Source organism: Accipiter gentilis, chromosome 3 (assembly GCF_929443795.1).
Source record: "Accipiter gentilis chromosome 3, bAccGen1.1, whole genome shotgun sequence".
In the NCBI taxonomy this organism is placed as follows: Eukaryota; Metazoa; Chordata; class Aves; order Accipitriformes; family Accipitridae; genus Astur; species Astur gentilis.
The window spans coordinates 29,699,034-29,717,631 of NC_064882.1; the positions used below are offsets into that span (position 1 = coordinate 29,699,034).

Consider the following 18,598-nt stretch of genomic DNA (forward strand, 5'->3'; position numbering starts at 1 on the left):
GTACCATGTACCATCGTTTGCTCCAATGCAGTGCTCTGTACCACGAGGAGAGGGGTTGATACGCTACGGGCTCGCTCTCGCAGACCCGAGCTGCCGGCCGTGCTGGTGCCGGTGTTCGCAGGGCTGGCAAGCAACTCCACCGAGCAGCCCGGCGCTCTGGGAGCGCTCCCGGCTCCCCAGCCCGCGCTAACCCCACAGCGGTGCTCGTGGGGCGCAGCCGAGACGGGAGCTCCCCCGCGCAAGGGCTCTCTCACGCCCCGTGTCCCGGGCGGCCCGCTGGCTAACAGGTGATGCGGGAACCACCTGCAGCCTGCGTGCAGCCGCAGAGCAGAGCGGGGAGTACGGCCCGGCCCTGCCGCGCTCCCGCTGGGGGCTTTCCCGGCGGCTGCCCCCGCTCCCAAGTCGGCGCGGGGGCGCGGGGGCCGGCTCAGCCCCGCGGAGCAGCAGGCGGCCGTCCCTCCGGCAGGGCGGGGAGCCGGGGCCGAGCAGCCCCTCGCCCGGCGGGGAAGGGGGTCGAGGTGGCGCCCCTGCCGGCGGGCGCCCCGGAGCCCCGCGCCGCGGCCCGCCCCGCGCCGCCGCGGGTGGCGGGGGAGGCGCCGCCGCCGCCGCCGAGGCGGGGCCCCGCTCCCCTCCTCTCCGCTCCGCTCCGCTCCGCCGCGCCGCGCCGCGCCCGGCCCCGCTCCGCTCCGCTCCGCTTCGGCCCCGCTCCGGCTCCCGCGGCCCCGGCGCGGCGGTGCTGCCGCGCTCCCCCGCCGCGTCCCGCCTCGCCGCGGCTCCGGGCGCCTCCCGCCTCCCAGCATGAATGTGAGGAGGGTGGAGAGCATCTCGGCGCAGCTGGAGGAGGCCAGCTCCACAGGCGGTAGGACGCGAGCAGCGTGGGGGCGCGAGGTTTCTCTTCTTAGTTATTTTGGGGTCTCGCCCCCCCCCCCCCCCCCCCCCCGCCTTCAAGCAGCAAGTCTTGCAACTTGGCGTGGGGCGGGGAGGGGGGGAGCCGCCCGCTCGCGTGGGGTAAACGCATCTGTGCTGTCTTGGGAAAATGCGCGTGTGGCTATGGGGACAGCGAGCAAGCGCTTAATGCCCGGGGTCTCGGGCTAAGAAACGTTCAAGGCTTTGCGAAGCCCGCCGCAAGATGCCTGCTGTGACCTAACTGGTACTTTTGCCTTCGCTGAAATGACCCGGGGCTGGGTACCAACCTCCCGGGCGAACCATGCCCACCCTCTCTAGTTACCAGCTCCCAGGAGGTAATTTTGACCAGTCCCACTTACACCTCCCTGCTTTGGTCTCCTTTGTACCTTCCTGATGCCTAAGAAACAAGTATTTGATGGAGACCAGCTGCTTCTGGTAAGCCAAAGGCTATCTGGTGCCTTTCTCTTTCTCTGTATTGCAAACTGCAGTTGCTCTTTCACCTGAGGAAGGTTACAGAATAACTTGCGTTTTAGGGAGGAGGAAAGCCTGCTTTGCAGTCCTCTAGGGTGACTGTGACTCCTGGAGTCCCAAGAGTTTTTTCCTAGCATGGGTAGGAAACGGAGTTCTATAGAAACGAAGCTGCTTGGGTGCCCAGTGGGTAACATGATGCTGCTGAGGAAGGTGCCCAGTTCAAGGTGGCTGGTTAAGCAGAGGATGGTCGGACAGTTAATGCAAAACTTTGCAAGACAGCCAATCAAAACCAGGGGAAACTTGTTTTCTGAGAAAAGATGGAAAATTATTTCGTGTTTCCTGCTGTGTTGCGAGATTTCTCATAAACTGTGTGATGCCAGTGTAGAATAGCAGCCTAACCATCAAGTTGCTTGAAAGACACAGGGGAGTTCCACCCTTTGCTTGATTTCTGATGCTTCAGAATAGTCTTTTGCTTGCTAGAACAGGCTCACGGCCACATGTCCTCTGTTGGATTGTACTTGGTTTTTTCTCTTTCCTTAATGTCCCACCTTTTCTCATGTGTTAGGGCTTGTAGTCCTTCAGATAGGATACTAGCTCATTTGCTTTGGTGATAGGGAACTTTTGTAATTGACTATGCAATTAGTTTTAGGCTGTCGGCTCAATTGTTAATCCATCTTTGCATTTCTTAAAAGCTTCAGAGGAAAAATGCATACTTAGTCATTATGGTTGTCCAACGAGGGACTCGGCCACTGGAGTGACGTTGTAATGCTTCTCACTGTCTTCCAGATCCAACCCCTCCAAGTTATAATTAAGACTTTTCCCTCCACATACCACTGTCAGCCTTACAGCTCTAGTCTGTTAGAGACCTGAAAGTCACACTGTTTTTCCGTAACCCATACATCATCAGTGGCAAACACCAGGCAGGCTCTTAGCTACACCTGTGCAACCACCATGTAGGACTCTTCGGGCTAAACAAAACTAAGGTCATAATTTAGACACGGTGGATTTGCACAGGTGCTCTTGAGGAATAATTTGGTTTCTGGATCATTACTGTAGGTGTTGAAGCATAAAGAGAGTTTGCAGCTGAATGTTTTATCTATAGGTATAGTTAGCAGTAACTGAAAAGTGTCTGTACGAAAACTGGGGAAATACGATCTGAATCCATGTTATGCAAATAATACGAAATATCAAGATTATATTTTTACAGAAAATGTTTTCAGTTGAACTGTATATTAGATGTGTTTTCCATTTTGGCTCTCACGATATGCATGCCTTGTAGCTTTTAGAAATTAACAACAGCTTGAAGTCATTTTAAGTTTGTAATGGTAAGAAGTAGTAAGATACACTTTTGCACTGTTGTAGAATAAAAATCAAAATCTGAGACATGAGTTACTGTAGGAAAAACATTTCTCAAAAATAAGTTCCTATGCCAGAAACAGAACATGGAAAGATAAAAATGACAGGTAAAAGGAAAGAACTCCTTTCTTTTGGAGATTGTCACATGTTAGATAACCTCTCAACTTGTATCTCGTCACTAGCTTGATGTGATGTGAAGCTAACAAGTGTCTAGCTTCAGTGCTCTGGGCTTCCTCCTTATGTGAGAGAGCACATGTATGTTCATCTTCCCCAGATTTTGGCCCTTTTTCATCTAAACTTCCCTTTCCACCCTTGTCTAGCTCCTAAACTTTCAACTCATTTTCAGTGCCATCCGCATTTCTGAATGTACCTGTCTGTTGGTTATTTAATGAGGAAGCATTCGGTGCATTTTTTCTTATTATTTCTCCTCAAATAGAAACAATGCTTAAAACATTAGTTATTTTTAAATGGTAATGCCTGCAGTAGAGTTGTTACAGGAACTTGATGGTAGTGCATGAGACTCAGAAAATGAAACCAACGGAAGTGTGACTGTTCCTCCATTTCATTTTTCCAAGTGAAATAAAGCCCAAGTAACACACAAGCAGCTTAAATTATGAAAATTATTACTGACAAAGAAAACATTTTGTACCTTTTAACAAGTAATGACTCCTTTCAGCTGCTCTTCCTCTTACATTTACTCTATTGCAACTTGCAGGGCATCTTTTACATTCAAGTTAATGTCGGTTGGAGAACCACCGAGAGTCAAACCAAAGAAACAGAATGCTTCCTCTCTTAAATATGGAGCCATTGTAAGGATGAACTGTTTCATCCCTCTGCCCCATGAAACAGTCTTTATCAATGTCTTACCTGTAAGGAAGTTGTATTTGTGCTAGTGATAGCCAAAACTCATTTGCTACTAGGTAAAGGCATGAAGCGTCTTGGCAAAATGAGAAGAGCAGAGGGAGATTATCAGAAAAAGTTTGTGTGGGTAAGAATAAGTAACCACAGTGTGTCCTGTGGGTTCAATATCTAGGACAAACTTAAGCTGTTGGGAACACTGATATGAGTAAGACACTATCACAGCAACTGGTTGCTTTGCTTTAGGGTATAATGAATTCAGAATGGGGATTGTGCTGACCAGTCTACTCTTCCTTATTCAAACAATAGATATATTTACAAAAGCCATGGAGTAATTTTGAAGTTTTGAAGATTTTCTCTGACTAGACAGGGCAGCTGCAAATTCTGCAAGTCAGGAAAAAGGCTGTCATTTCTATGTCATGTGCAGAAGATGGACCAGATAGTACTGTTAAGAAGTGCTTATCCAACTTTAAGTTTACTTAGAGTTTGGTATTCTCTGCCATACCTCTGAGAGATCCTTGTGCAACAGTGTTCACTTTTGCTTTTAATGAACGGCTTGCTCTTGTAGCTTGAGGCATTCTTAGAAGACAAAGGAAGCAGTGCTAGGAGGACAAGAAACTACCTATGGGAAAAGCTGAAAATAGGAATTTAGGAAAAGGGATGCTAAGAAAAATTATGAAAGTGAGGAAAAAATGCACTGTAAAACAACTGCAGGAAAAAAGAAGAGGTGGGAGGAGGGAAATGAGGAAGGAGCTTCTTACACACCTCGAGATACAATTGATACTAAACAAAAGTGTGTCCTATTGAGGGATACTGGAATCCTATTATGTGTTGGTGGTATGTGTTGGACCAATTCCTTTATAACCCAGTTGGGATTCATCTGACATGACGAAAAGCAGGCAGTGACTCCCCAAGTGATTTCCACCAATACCCAGATCAGTGGGAAATCTTTGGTTTGTCTAGGAGCTCCACCCATAGGACATGCTGTCAAGAGTCAGTGTCACTTTTTTTTACTAATGATCTGTTGTCCCTGAACACTCTTCATGTCTTCTTAGATATGCGAGACCTTCTGGCCATTTTGTCTTGTGCACCTCTGTCCCAGTGGATCCTCAATCTCTGCCTTGAGCCTTCTGTAACACAGATATGTTCTCCTTGAGGAGCTACAGTCAGCTAGAAATGCTGCTTCCGAATGCCACGTTTCTGTGGAAGCTGCAAATACACAAGGGAAGGGATAAATTAAACGGACTCATGATCTAATAAAGGAGGTATCTTTATAATGCACACACAAATAGATGCAAATATTTTAAGTGTAAAATATACAACCTGCTCCTGCAGGATAGAGGAAATAATTGACGTTTTGAGAGAACTGACTGCGGCATAAGCCTCTGTGTAAAATGTGATCTCTGCTTCCATCTCCAATTCCTGTATTCAGTGAGCATGTGAAGCAGTAATTACAAGCAAAATTCTAGTACACAGAGTCATATTTTAAATATGCCTTGGCTTTCCATTAATATCAATTTTATATCAATATAAATAAAAATATAAATTTGCACAAAATACAGCCTTCTTTTTCATTATTCTGTGTTTCAAGGTTGCTACCCATGCTTAGAGAGTTGATACATAAATAACTGAACATCTGGACAAGTTTCAAGTATATTGGGCTTAGAGAATTGACTCACTCTTTCCAGGTGTTTTTAGACATTATGAAGTATATAGATGCAGATACGGTATCTAGCAGTTAGTGCAGCCATAAGAGAAGTAGCTAGTGTGTGTCATGGAAAGCTTTTACAGTGTATCAGATAAGCACTTAGGACTCGTGCTTTGGGTTGGAGCTGAATATTTGATCCGTGCAGCATTCATCTGTAATCTATCCCCTCTCAGCCACTCAGTTTGCCATTGTGATTTATTCGGAATCTTTGGCACTTGAAAAAGAAAGTATCTAAAAATACAACAAGGCCTGATTGCTTCACTATTTCATAGATATGCGTGTTCTTGCCAAGCTGTCGTACTATCCTTCCCCCCACAATTCTGCTTGTCCTCTCATTCTTTCAATAGACCGCATTCAAAATCTTGCTTGCCAAACCAACACTGGCCATTTATTGTCTCATATTAGCAGAGGCCATTACTCCTACTTGAGATGAGAGAGAAAACATTGGCACAAGGTTGTGGACTGGTCCAGGAGGCAAATCATTTTTTCAGTAGTTATAGTCAATGTGATCTGAACCAAGTAGGATTCCCTTATTTATTAGCACATGCATTAATTAATAGGCTTGGGCCTATTCTGGGGTGTAAGGAGTACAGATATAAAAACCTTCTTTCTTTGGAGCACAGTGTGGCAGCACAGCTGGAGACAGTTAATAGCGAGGTTAATGGGGTGGTTTGTCTCCATAATGTTTGGCCTGAACTGTAATGTGTCGTTGTGTCAAAAGTAAATGGACAAAAGTTTTACATAGACGCTAGGTTTTTGATAGTAGTTGTCCTTTCAGAATCCTGTTTTCTCTGGCAAGATCTTTGGTTGCCATTGCTTTGATGGCTAGGCAGAATTTGGCCCAAATTTCCCGAGGAGTACACCAGGTGGAATGTGGAAGAGAAGTGAAAATGTATGGAAAGTATATTTTTTGGAGTCTATAAAACTATGGAAAGCATGGAATCCAATTATTTTGTGAGGTTCATTATTATTTTGTTATTATATTACAGGAGTCTTGGGATCATATAGATCACAGCTTGGGTTTTTTCTCTTCATTTTCCATTCTCACACTCTACAAGAGAGATAATTTCTGTGTTATCAGCTTTATGGATGCAGCAGCAGAGGAGGTTGGTCTCTAGACTTGCTGTTATGAATTTGGGAGGTCTGTAGACAACTGTGAACTGGCAGCAGTTTAAAATACGTGGTTGGATTGAAAGCATATTGAATCCATTCACCTCTAAGAATAAACCCAAACACAGAATAAAAGCTGTAGATCTGAACACATACTGTGTTTTATTCCTGGCAGCCTAGCAGAGACTTAATATGATATTAAAAGGAGCTTTCTGTCAAAGGTCTGAAAGTAGTGTTGCTCTGATATTCTTTTTCACCTATGAAACAGATTTCTTTAGAGGTACAGTTTGTAGTTGTGATCCCTTGTTGTATGTTTATAATTTATGCTGCAGTGACACAAACAGTGGTATGAAAGTCATAGATGCTTACGTGTCCAGTGGAGGAATAAACTACAGATGGAAGGCATGATAATAGGGAATTTTTAAATATAAACATTTTGCCCTGATGAGTACAATGATTCATGTTTAAACGTTTGGATTTTATTATAGGAGCAAATATCTGTATTCATATGCCAGATATTTACACCAAATAAAGCGTAAGCCCAGTAAGAAAGGGTTAGCTATTTTAATGATAGGAAAAAAGATCAATTTTACTGATACATGTCTTGTTCTCACAATTTTCAGTTATCTTTCCAGCAGAGAAAATTTTTATGACTATCAATATAGTCATTAGGCTTTAGTATAACAAATCTTTTTCTTATTTTTGAATCAAAGTTTACTTTTGCTAATAATCCAGAAGAAACATTTAGGATTTGTTAGAAAGGCAAGCAGTAAACGTAAAACATGATGATGGGTCTGATTCTTCACAGGGCAGATATTTTATTAATCCTTGCCCAAAGTGGGAACGACGAGAACAGCACTTCTTCACAGTGAGTCGCTTGACTATCATGACTATTCCTATAAACCCTTTGATACCTGTGGGAATAATTGCGGTGGATAAGGATTTGGGCCCTACTATTTGTGAAAATCAGGAGAATGCTAAACCTGGAACTGAAACACAGATCAAGTTTATGTGATTCTATGTAAAGGAAGAAAACCACTGTGTTGGAAACACTTAGCAGTAATTAAAAGGTTTTTTGGTAAGAAATTCTGCTTTCTGTACACTCTCACGCAAATGTTTCTGGTAATCTGTACCAATTTATTTCCAAATCTTTGAACAGTTTTATTAAATAGAGGAGAAGCAACATGATTCAGATGAAATCATTGAGTCACTGCAGACATGTAGTCTGTGATATTGACAAATATTCCTGTTTGTGTATAGAAAGCAAAATATTGATTTTTTAAAAATGTATTTTGTTGATTGTGCTCCAAAACAGTCCTCAATTACTTATGAGTTGCTGTGTATATTCTGTTATTTGCTTGTATTTGCTTCGTCTTTTAATTTAAGGTAACGCTATCCAAACAAAGAAGTTACGTTGTATTCTACATCACAAGTATTTATCAATAGAGCGTGGTTTACTCAGTGTTGAAGAACCCATGAAAAAATTTACAAAATTTACATAATTCTTACTTTTAAAATTGAATATAGTTATCTGACTTAGAACTTTTAATGACATTACAGCATATGTTGTAATAAAAACATATTGAAAGACAACATTGTGCCAAAAAAAAGATAAACATAATATGATGAAAGTAACTATTCTAAACGGAGAATGTCCTAAATGCATGCAGTAAGTTGGAATGTGGGCAAAAACAGGTTTGGGGTTTTTTTAATTTTAACATACTTACCTGATGCAATTTGAAATGATGATCTGAAAGTCACACTCTATATAACATGCTAGATACAAGCATTACAGGAACTGAACATGGAGATCTGGAATTTTGTACTATGTGGAGTTACCTATGTACATGGTAAGTACCACAAATTAACAATCTATGATCCCATTTTCAAAATACCTGAACCAGTACTACTGTAATGCTTCCTTGCATGAATGTTGCTGCTCATAGTTTCAAAGAACACCCTAGCAAGGACTGACCTTGTTTTGAGACAGTTTGTTTCAGAGCGTGCCCAAGCGTGTGGTACCAACCGCTCCTGGGTGTTTTGCAGCAGCAGGTGCCCCTTCCCTGCCCAGGCGCTGAGATGGGCCAGGGAAAGGTTCCCCCCCTGCCCAGTTAGCACCAGTGCTGGGAGGGACGTGCTGTGTATGTGCATGCGGTTTCCCAGTGCGGATAGGTGTTGGGAGAATGAAAAGTAGGCTGTGGGATTGCAATCCCTGCCTGAGCAGTTAAAAGAAAGGAGAGGGAAAAGGTCAAGAAATGCTTTCCCGTGTGTATGGCTTCAGTGGTACTGGAGTAAGCAGACTCTGGGATCTGCTGTTCTGTTTACTTTAGCTGGAGATAAATGAATCCTGTTTATCTTAAAACAAGTAGGAGAAAAATCCTTAAAAAATGCTCTTTTGAAGCAATGTGAAAGATGTATATCGAGAAGGTCCAGCCATAGAATCATGTTTTGCTTCATTGCATGCTGGTAACAGTATGATAGGTGTTTCCTCAGATCACCATTGGTCTTGAGTTTTGACAATGTAGCTGGTTTTAACCAGGTGATACCCTGATGTCCTTAATCATTCTGACTACTGACTTCTATTCCACTGCTTAGTTAGTGAATGGTACCGTGCAAATCTATTGATTCACTCTTTCTCTTCTATGTATCCTTTTCCATGTTGATTTATGAACATTTGAGGTTATTTTGTTGTGTTTTGAGGTGCAACATTAAAAAACGTATCACGTTGTAAGCTATCCAGAGAGAAAGATAAATCTAGACTGTTTCTCCAGAGCATTGTGTGCTGGCAGCATCCACCTGCTGGTAACTGAAACGAGTACAAATAAAGTTCATTGTTATTTTTAAAAAGATGCTGTAGTTGAATACATACGCACACTGACTCTTAGGTGCTGCCCTGATCTCTGCACAGCCAGGGTCTGCAGTCTACCAAATCTAAGATGCCTAAGAAAAAATATAATAAAACAAAGCAGATATACCTGCAAGTTGAGAATGTGCAGTGTGATTAAGATACAGAGAATTTCATGCTATTGTTTCAGTAACTAGGTCTACTTTATATGCTATATATACTATATACTTTATATACCATGTCATTCTTCAGTCTTTGTGTTGGTGATGAGGTAGGGTTTTCCTCTTTTGCTTTTTGGAATATGCCACATTGTGCAATCATCTTCCCAGCCTACTGTCCAGAACTGGGAAAATGAGAGAACTACCTCTGTGGCTGGGACCTATCAACCCGCTTAATTGTTTGCTTCAAAGTCATCGCTTTCAGTCTCTCTCTCTGGGACTACGTATTTGTTTCCCTACTTGGGAAACAGGGGAAAGAGGAGGTCAAATAACAGGATGGGTTTGGTAAATAGGTGATAGGCTTTTCCCTTTCTGCCTTCCATTACATGGTGGTGAAGATCCTCTTTGCAGGAGGAGGTTGAAACCTCCAACTTTTTCAAGCAGTGGCTCCCCTCTTCTGCCACTGCTTGCCACTTGGAAGGCGCACGTGAACCCCTCAGCTAAATGAGCGCTTTCTCACCTTGGTTGTGTAATCTTTTACCTCAGAGCAATGTTGTTTTGAGGTCATGCACTTCTTTCTAGGTCGGCTGATTGTCAGTGAAAGGAGAGGCGAGTGTGTGATGCTTCCAGTGGAACTGGTGGGTCCCTAATTCATGTTTTATAAAACTGAATTCCAGTAGCCTGGAGGAAAAATAGTATGTTGAGGATAAGGTGAGAAGGCAACAGACACGACTAAGGGTATACAGTGACACAGCTTTTTACATGGCACACCTGCTGTCGAGTTTCCCCTAGTACTTTAAATCTTTATTAAATATATGAGCTAGCAGGACTTAAAATTACACAGATTCATACTTGAATACCTTGCTTAATTACTTAGCCTGCAGGGTTGTACAGCATTTAGACATTATTTAGACTCATAAAAATCTTTGCTTCAGTTGCACCATTTGTTTGCATTCAGCTAATTTTCTGATACTAGAATAAAGCAATCCTATATTTCAACGTAGACTTATAAAGATCACTTCTTATTTCTAAAGTATTTGAGTCATCCCAGACTTCTTGAGAATCAGTAACTTTTTTCCTTCCTGAAGATATTGGGGGTGTTCAGCTAAAACCCCATGTTGTATTAAAAAAAACCCAACAAACAACTCTACTCGCAATTTAACTGTATGTTTTACTTCACCAGGGTTCAAAAACAACTGCCTATACTTAGAAATGCAAAAGCAGGAACATTTTGACCTGTTCAAAATGGAATGTAAAGCTACCTGAAAGGTGCCAGTAAATTTCTAACATCTTATTAAGCAGTGTTTTATCAACAGTCACTTTAATCAACAGCACTTTAAATTACTACTAGACTGACAATCTGTTAGGACCTTTTCAATTAAAGAATTCAGAAGAAAGTAGGCTTTTTTTGTGTGTGTTTTTCCTTTTAAGAACCCAAAACATTAATGGTGTGTTTTCACATATGCTGCATCACAACGAATACGTACAGAAATGCTGTCAGTTAAGAGACTTAATTCCTCATTGAAAACAAACAAGAAAAAGTTGATGGCATTATCAAATCCCTATTTGGTAACTGGCAACTTACAATGCTGATGGAGTAGATATTATACTGTCCATTTTGCAGGTGTAGTGTTAGAACAAATATGTATTCAATAATAAACACACTGTTAATTAGATAAACTGATAACGGTTTCTTGTTGCAATAACACTAGAACAAATAATGGTTTGTGTTCCAAGAAGAGTGCGTATTGATTAAATGCACCTTGCACTGAAGCAATTAATATAGATCTTCTTGATCTATCAGTGCCTGTTTCATTATGATTGGAAGGCTTGATCTTAGAACAGTTGCAATATAGAGCAGCATTTACAACTGAGAATCATCCTGTTATACTGAAGAAATATACTTGGTCATAAGTGTTTGAACAGTTGTCTTTAGTCCTTCAGATTCTGAAAGAGAGAAAGGAGGAAATAAAGCTTTTCTCTCTTCTTGCATCATCCGTCATTTCATAAACCAAAAATATAGGCTATGGCTTTAGAGGGTACCCAATTACATTGACAATACACCTTGTAATGCTAATGTAATCTTGTAATGCTAATATAATGTGAAAGAATAAAAGAAACAAATAGAGATATTCGAGAGTCTGTTTCCCTGCTCAGAATACCGGAAAGTATTTCCAATTCAAACCACCAAACTCCCAATTTTCTCTTTTTAGGAGTCAGTTAATCATTTGCTTTCTGGGAAACAAAACTTCTTCAAGGAATGCTGAGATTTTTGTTTAATATCATGACCTGAGAAACTTGTATTTCAAGAAAAAAAATCCCACCACCATGGCAAAGTTGTGGATTTTCTGGCTAAGGATAAAATAAAAAGGCATATACTCAGTCAAGTTTCTAGGTTTATATTTGTCTCTGAATGCTAGGCAGACGGTGACTAACCAGGCTGATTACATACAGCTGTATGTAATCCATACAGCCTACTCAGGGCAGAAGGCTGATGCAAAATCCAACTCAATTTCTGTTACATTGGATTTCATTTGTACTTTTCAGATAAAAGCAATAAAAAACTTGGAATCACAGACAAATAGTTTGAAAGAGTAGTTTAGAAGTCTTATTATTTATCCTGATGGCCCAAGGCAGGATTAAATATTTATATGGTAGTTCAGGCAGCTTTTTGTCTAATGTACTTAAAAAGTACTGGGTGCTTCTTAACATCACTAGGTAATCTACTCCAGAATTTCTCTCTCCTGGTACAAACTTTTTCCTAGTTCTAAAGTAAATCTTCTTACATTTAAAACCTGGTACACAAAACGGATGAAATACATAGCCAAGATTTTACAGTACTGAATAGGACAAAAACATTATTTGGCATATCTTACAGACTTTAGTCTTGTTTATACTTTCTGCCTCACACAAAGAGAGATTCCAGCTTGCCCCTGTTGATGGTAATTCTTCCAATCCTAGAAGAGCTCTGTAGGAGTTATTGCTTCCATGGAGGTGTGATCAGCAGCTCCCAGTTCCTGTTGGGTCTGAGGAACAATCACTGTAGAGTAAGTTATATCCTTGCAGGGCAGCAAATCTTTTACCTTTGTATGAAGCAGCTCTCAAGAATTTGGGATGAGGTAGGAGTCATTGTCTTACAAGCAATAACAACCATGAACTTTACCTCATTTCTATGGAAAGACTACAGGGATCCTCAAGGGCCTCCAGAACATGCCTCTTTTATGATCTGAACAGTTACTCCAAATAAATAAAATAGATAAGTACAGCTTCAACTTGCACAGCTTTCCAGCTATTGGATCTGGATCTTCAGAAATGAAACTTTGTCAGTGACCTTTTTATGAACTCTATCTTTTCTAAGGATATTTTAGCTCTTGAACATTTGATATGTAGCATGAACATCTTAGTTCTCTCTTCCATAAATAAAAACTGAAGACAGTTACTTTAAACAATTTTTTAACATGAAAAGTCAATGTCACAGGCAATAGCGAAGCTTTTGAAGTTTCAAACACTTCTTATTCAGATTATTTTTATCAGTTCTGTACCATCTTACAGTTGAAAAGATGTGCCTCTGCTTTATATGAGTGTATTTACCAAATGCTGCTATTATGATAAAATAGGGTGTGCTCATTCCTCTCTCATTTTTCAAGGCTGATGTATCTAGGAGGCTTTAATCAAGAAAGATGCCATATATTTTAACTTTTATTCCAGCTTAAGCCTTTCTAGTTTTAATTTTTGGTGTATATACTCCAAAGATATTTAACTTTTGTCCAGTGCCTGATTAAAACCACCATTAGAATGGCACTTGCATACAAATGACCATAGAGGTTTTATCTATCTTTTCCAAATTCATAGAATCATAGAATGGTTTGGATTGGAAGGGACCTTAAAGATCATCTAGTTCCACCTCCCCTGCCATGGGCAGGGACACCTTCTACCAGACCAGGTTGCTCAAAGCCCCATCCAGCCTGACCTTGAACACTGCCAGGGATGGGGCATCTACCAACCCTCTGGGCAACCTGTTCCAGTGCCTCGCCACCCTCAGAGGGAAGAACTTCTTCCTTACATCTAATCTAAATCTACCCTCTTTCAGTTTAAAGCCATTACCCCTTGTCCTATCACTACACACCCTTGTAAAAAGTCCCTCTCCGGCTTTCCTGCAGGCCCCCTTTAGGTACTGGAAGGCTGCTCTAAGGTCTCCCTGGAGCCTTCTCTTCTCCAGACTGAACAACCCCAACTCTCTCAGCCTGTCTTCATGGGAGAGGTGCTCCAGCCCTCTGATCATCTTTGTGGCCCTCCTCTGGCCTCCAACAGGTCCATGTCCTTCTTATGTTGGGGGCCCCAGAGCTGAACGCAGTACTGCAGGTGGGGTCTCGTGAGAGCGGAGTAGAGGGGGAGAAACACCTCCCTCGACCTGCTGGTCACGCTTCTTTTGGTGCAGCCCAGGACACAGTTGCCTTTGTGGGCTGCAAATGCACATTGCCGTTTCATTCATCATGCAAATTCATTTTTATAGTTTGATAGTTCAGGCATATGGTTCTTTAAGCTTGTAGTTCCAGGAGAGTTCTGTGATAGCTTGTCTGTGGGTGGATGTTAATAAATTAAACTGTGTGTTTGAATTCAGTGGTGAGATGTGGTAAAGCTGTTTTAATGAACCCAGGCAGAGGATTTTATCAGGCAGTTCTCGAGAGGCACAGAGCTGGCGCTCTGACTTTATACCATTCATTTATTAAGCTATTAAGCCAGTAATCATGTATCTTTGATAGTACTGTGAGGAGGAGAACTATATTCTTCTTGGATGGTAGGTTCACAATGCTTTTTAATCAGAATTCTCACCATCTTAAAATAAAATTACTGGACACTTTCTGAATTCTTGAAGAATAATTCGTAAGTGATGGAGAAATGAAATTGAGAAGTCTTGGTAGGAAGATCATGGCTTTCTCAGTCTAGGCATTTGGGCTATGCCTAAATTTGGGAAATAGTAGCTCAGACTTGCAGTGTGAAATGGGGTTGTGGAGTAATAATAATAATTTTTACAGGGTTTTACTTCAGACTAGCTCTAGTCTAGTTCGACTGACTAAACGCCTGCTAATAGTTGGAGTGCATTAAGTGAGCTTTTGGAGCACATCTTCCCACTTAATTTCATCTAAAAAAAATCTAATTTGTGCATTCCAAGTGCATTCTGTGATGTGAACTAAAACATGGTAACTGGGGACTATTAGGTGACTTCTTCTGAAAGCACATTCCTGATCTGAATGGAAATGCTAGTATGTCCACATCACACAGCACTGTGGGAGCTTTCCCATTCTCCAGGGGCCCAGAAATTGGGTGAGTTTGTTGAATCACAGTTTCGTCTCTTTTGCAGAATTCAAATCTGATCCTTCCTAGTTCAGGGAATTTATGGAGGCGTGCTTAGGGACTGTCCTAATATTTTAGGGATGTTTCTTAACAATTAGACCTATGTAGTTTAGGATTTACTATATTAATATCACCAACATTGTGTCTTGATAAAGCCAAATTTTCAGTCAGAGATTTTCCTAACATCTAATCACCATCACCAAGCATCAGCATCATTGAGCAGAAGCTGTTCCTCACTATTTGATAGCTGCTATCACTTGCCTGATTGACAATTTGCAATTAATTCTCATTGTGTGTATTCAGGCTTCTGGTTTAATTGTGACTGTGGAACGACACATGTACAGAACATAGTGCAGAACTCCCATCAGCTAAATGCCTTTTTGAATAGGAAAATGTATATCTGTCTCAAAAATAAGCATCACAGGTTTTAAAAGTAGAATACATGTGTGCTAGAATTTCAGTGCTGGACTTGGTAAATACACCATCTTAGATCGGCTGTATCACAGACTGCGTTCTGCAGCATACTGCAGACACACCCTGGTAACTTTTTTGTAATTTCTGTTTCAGGATGCGATTACTTGTCCAGAGACAATATACAAAGTCAGTAAAAACCCAGAGAGAAAATTAAGTCACTGGCACTGCAAAGAGTATAAATCTGTGTGAAGATTGACTAATTTTATAAATTACTTTAGTTTGTTATGGCACTAGAATTGGAACTTTTAAAATACTGTGCCAAAGCACAGCTCACTGGATATTTCAGGAATGTTTGTAAGTACACTTAGAGTTTGACCATAGCAATTGGGCAGGGTTTTCCTTGCACACCGTGACTATGAAGTCTAATATTACCTCTGCTTGCTATAGAAATGGCCACGAAGCCAAATTAACTTATTTCATCTTTGTCATATTTTCAAGCTCAAAAACTACACCTTGCAATGTCTTTCTATGTTAAAGAATCAAATTTATGTTCAGAGTGATTATACTTCTTTTAAACATTGCTAAATTGCTTCTAAAGCCAATTATTTCAGAGATGACACAGCTACCAGATTTATTCTTAGCTCATGTAAATACCACCTCAGCCTACTATGAAAAATGTTTTAAAATCTTGAATACATGAAGACTTCATTCCTTGTCTCCCACTTTCAGTGAACTTAAAAAAACCAAAACATGCAGGTTTGCTTCTTCCAGAAGCGTATAAGCAGAAAGCTCTTCTGTTATGGAAGCTAAAAATGGAAATTCTTAATGGTGTTTTCTTGAAGCTTGAAAGTGACTGAAAGTGTCTACTCAGCAGTGGCGAGGCCACACGTGGAGGGAGTACTGTGTCCAGTTCTGGGCTCCCCAGTACAAAGGAGGCATGGACATACTAGAGGGAGTCCAGCGAAGGTCCATGAAGATGACGAATGGACTGGAGCATCTCTCCGATGAGGAAAGGCTGAGAGAGCTGGGACTGTTTGGCCTGGCGATGAGAAGGCTCAGGGGGGATCTCATCAGTGTAGATGGACATCAGTGGACATCAGTGGACATCTCATCAGTGTAGTGTGAAGGGACAGTGCAGAGCCAGGCTTTTTTCAGTGGTACCCAGTGACAGGACCAGAGGCAGTGGGCACAAACTGAAACACAGAAGGTTCCTGCTGAACATCAGGAAACACTTTCTTAGTGTGAGGGTGACCGAGCACTGGCACAGGTTGCCCAGGGAGGTTGTGCAATCTCCCTCCTTGGAGATATTAAAAAGCCACCTTGACATGGTCCTGGGCAACCTGCTGTAGGTAACTGTGCTTAAACAGGGGGGGTTGGACCAGATGGCCTCTGGAGGTCCCTCCTACCTCAGCCCTTCTGTGATGCCGTGACTGTAGTACATTAATTGCAATTAAATTTCTAGGGACAGTTATGGTTTTGTGGCCCCCCAAGTATTGCATTTTTCGTCTTTGTTTACATTTCTATGCATAGTTTTGTATTTAGAAGTTATTCCAGGGATGGTCCTCACTGAGGAGAAAACTGGATGAATATTTTTAAGCAAACGGCAGGGAAGACTGTAGTTACATATTAAATTGGAAGAGTGTTTCTGCAGTGTAAGGTGCACTATGTTAACTAATAGTTCGTGGATTGGAAATGAATTATATTGGGTGTTCAGTGTTAAGTAACTCAGTTCTCAATTAGAGCAATGCATAGACAAACAAAAAAGAACAGTTTAATAGGTACTCAAAGATGAAGGCAGTCAAGTGTTACATATTATTGCCACGATCTATCTGAAACTAAATTTGAGAATAAACTCTTGTGTGAGCCTTATCTGTTAAGACTGTTGTTAGTTTTGTATATAGAAACCTTGTAGAATGGCATCTGTCCTTTTTGCCGTTTCTCTAGAGCTCTTGATTTGTCTGTTCAACCTTGTTGGTCTCCTGTTTTTGTGAAGAGCCTTTAGTGCCCTAGGAGAGCACCAATAGCTGGAGATTTGAGCCACAGTGTGGAAATGTTGGACCTGTATGCATATGCATGTATAGTGTGCAAGAAAATGAAATTATTTTTGTTTCCCGTTTCACTGTGTCTATGTGTATGGTACTTACTTGATTGTATTGTACATCTGTAGTATTTCTGAATGAACTGAGTAAGTCAAGTGGGGTAGAATAAACATATCTGTTCATACTGGGTTTTACAGAAGTTTTCAAAACCTGAGTCTGGGATACATACTAAGCTGTCGTCTTTTCCCAGGGAAAAAGGAAACCAGATTAGGGGTTCTGGATCTCTTTCACATTTTTCAATTTTAAGTGATTTTGCAAGTTCCTTAATGTGTTATAGCCCACAGGAGCAGCCTCTAGATATTACATAATGACCCACTTAAGAAATGCAGTCAGAACAGAGGCTTTAAGATTGTGTATTAACTTGCATAGAGAAGATGTCTCCAGTCAAGTCAAAGACTTTTGCCGTTAACAGTTGAACACAGGGAGCCGTACAGCTGAGCTCAGGTCAATATTAGCCTATTTTTTAAAGGAAAATATTTGGTGACTATATCATAATATAAGCCAGAACTATTACGTTAGATTTATGGCATTACATTTTTCTCTTCATCTTTATTTGAAAATATGGGAAATTTTCACCTAACCTGAAGTTCTGTCTCTCGTAGGGCTTTATTTAATCCTAGATGGGATACTGATATCACAGTTATGGCTTTGTTCCTTTTTCTTTTTTCATACTGATGAAAAAGGGAACCTTTATTTTTTACATTTTCTTACTAAAAACTACTGTGTTAATAAAAAACACATTAAAATATTTGAGGCAGGAGCAAGACCTGAAATACTTGTACTTTTCTGAACTCTCTTTTCTTGTAAAGAACAGTATTGCATAGAGGCTTGTTCATTCTTAAATCATAGTATCCACTTAACCTTGTTTGCAAGCATTTGTTACACGGCTAAATATTAGGGGGAAAAGCCCCAACCCACAAAAAACCCGACCTCTTAAATCTTTCCAAAGAGTTTAAATTTCAAATTTTGATTATCAGTTTATATTTTGTGTTGAAAGCACACATTAGAAAATTATCTGTTAGGTTTTACAAAGTCATGGGAGTTTAAAAAGAGTTTAGTACTCTGAGATCGTCCTGATGGGCACATTCCTATACTAAAGACTTCAGTGGGACATTTGGTCAAAGAATCTTTCCGTGCTGAAAAAATGTTCTGTTAGAACTTGTCAATACTATACCAGTTATTTTAGTAGAGAGGAGATATACATTCAGTCACTTCAATTAGCAGTTTGCATATTAAAAAAAATCATATTTTTCAAAGTGCAAATAAGAACAAGATCCTTAGTTTTCAAAAATGAAAATTAGGATTTCCTTTTAATAAA

At 40.9% G+C, this 18,598-nt stretch overlaps 1 protein-coding gene across 3 annotated transcripts in view; it reads left to right on the plus strand.

The window, feature by feature from the left end:
- The first annotated feature begins 637 nt into the window (after positions 1-637).
- The window catches only part of KCNIP4 (potassium voltage-gated channel interacting protein 4), a 460,551-nt gene continuing 442,590 nt past the window's right edge, over positions 638-18,598 (plus strand). For 2 of the 3 annotated variants that reach the window (XM_049795527.1, XM_049795573.1), the window contains exon 1: positions 638-859. In XM_049795527.1, coding sequence (XP_049651484.1) covers positions 799-859 — 61 coding nt within the window. In that variant the 5' untranslated portion in view covers positions 638-798. The remainder of the gene's footprint in view (positions 860-18,598) is intronic. The other variant, XM_049795536.1, reaches the window with a different exon arrangement.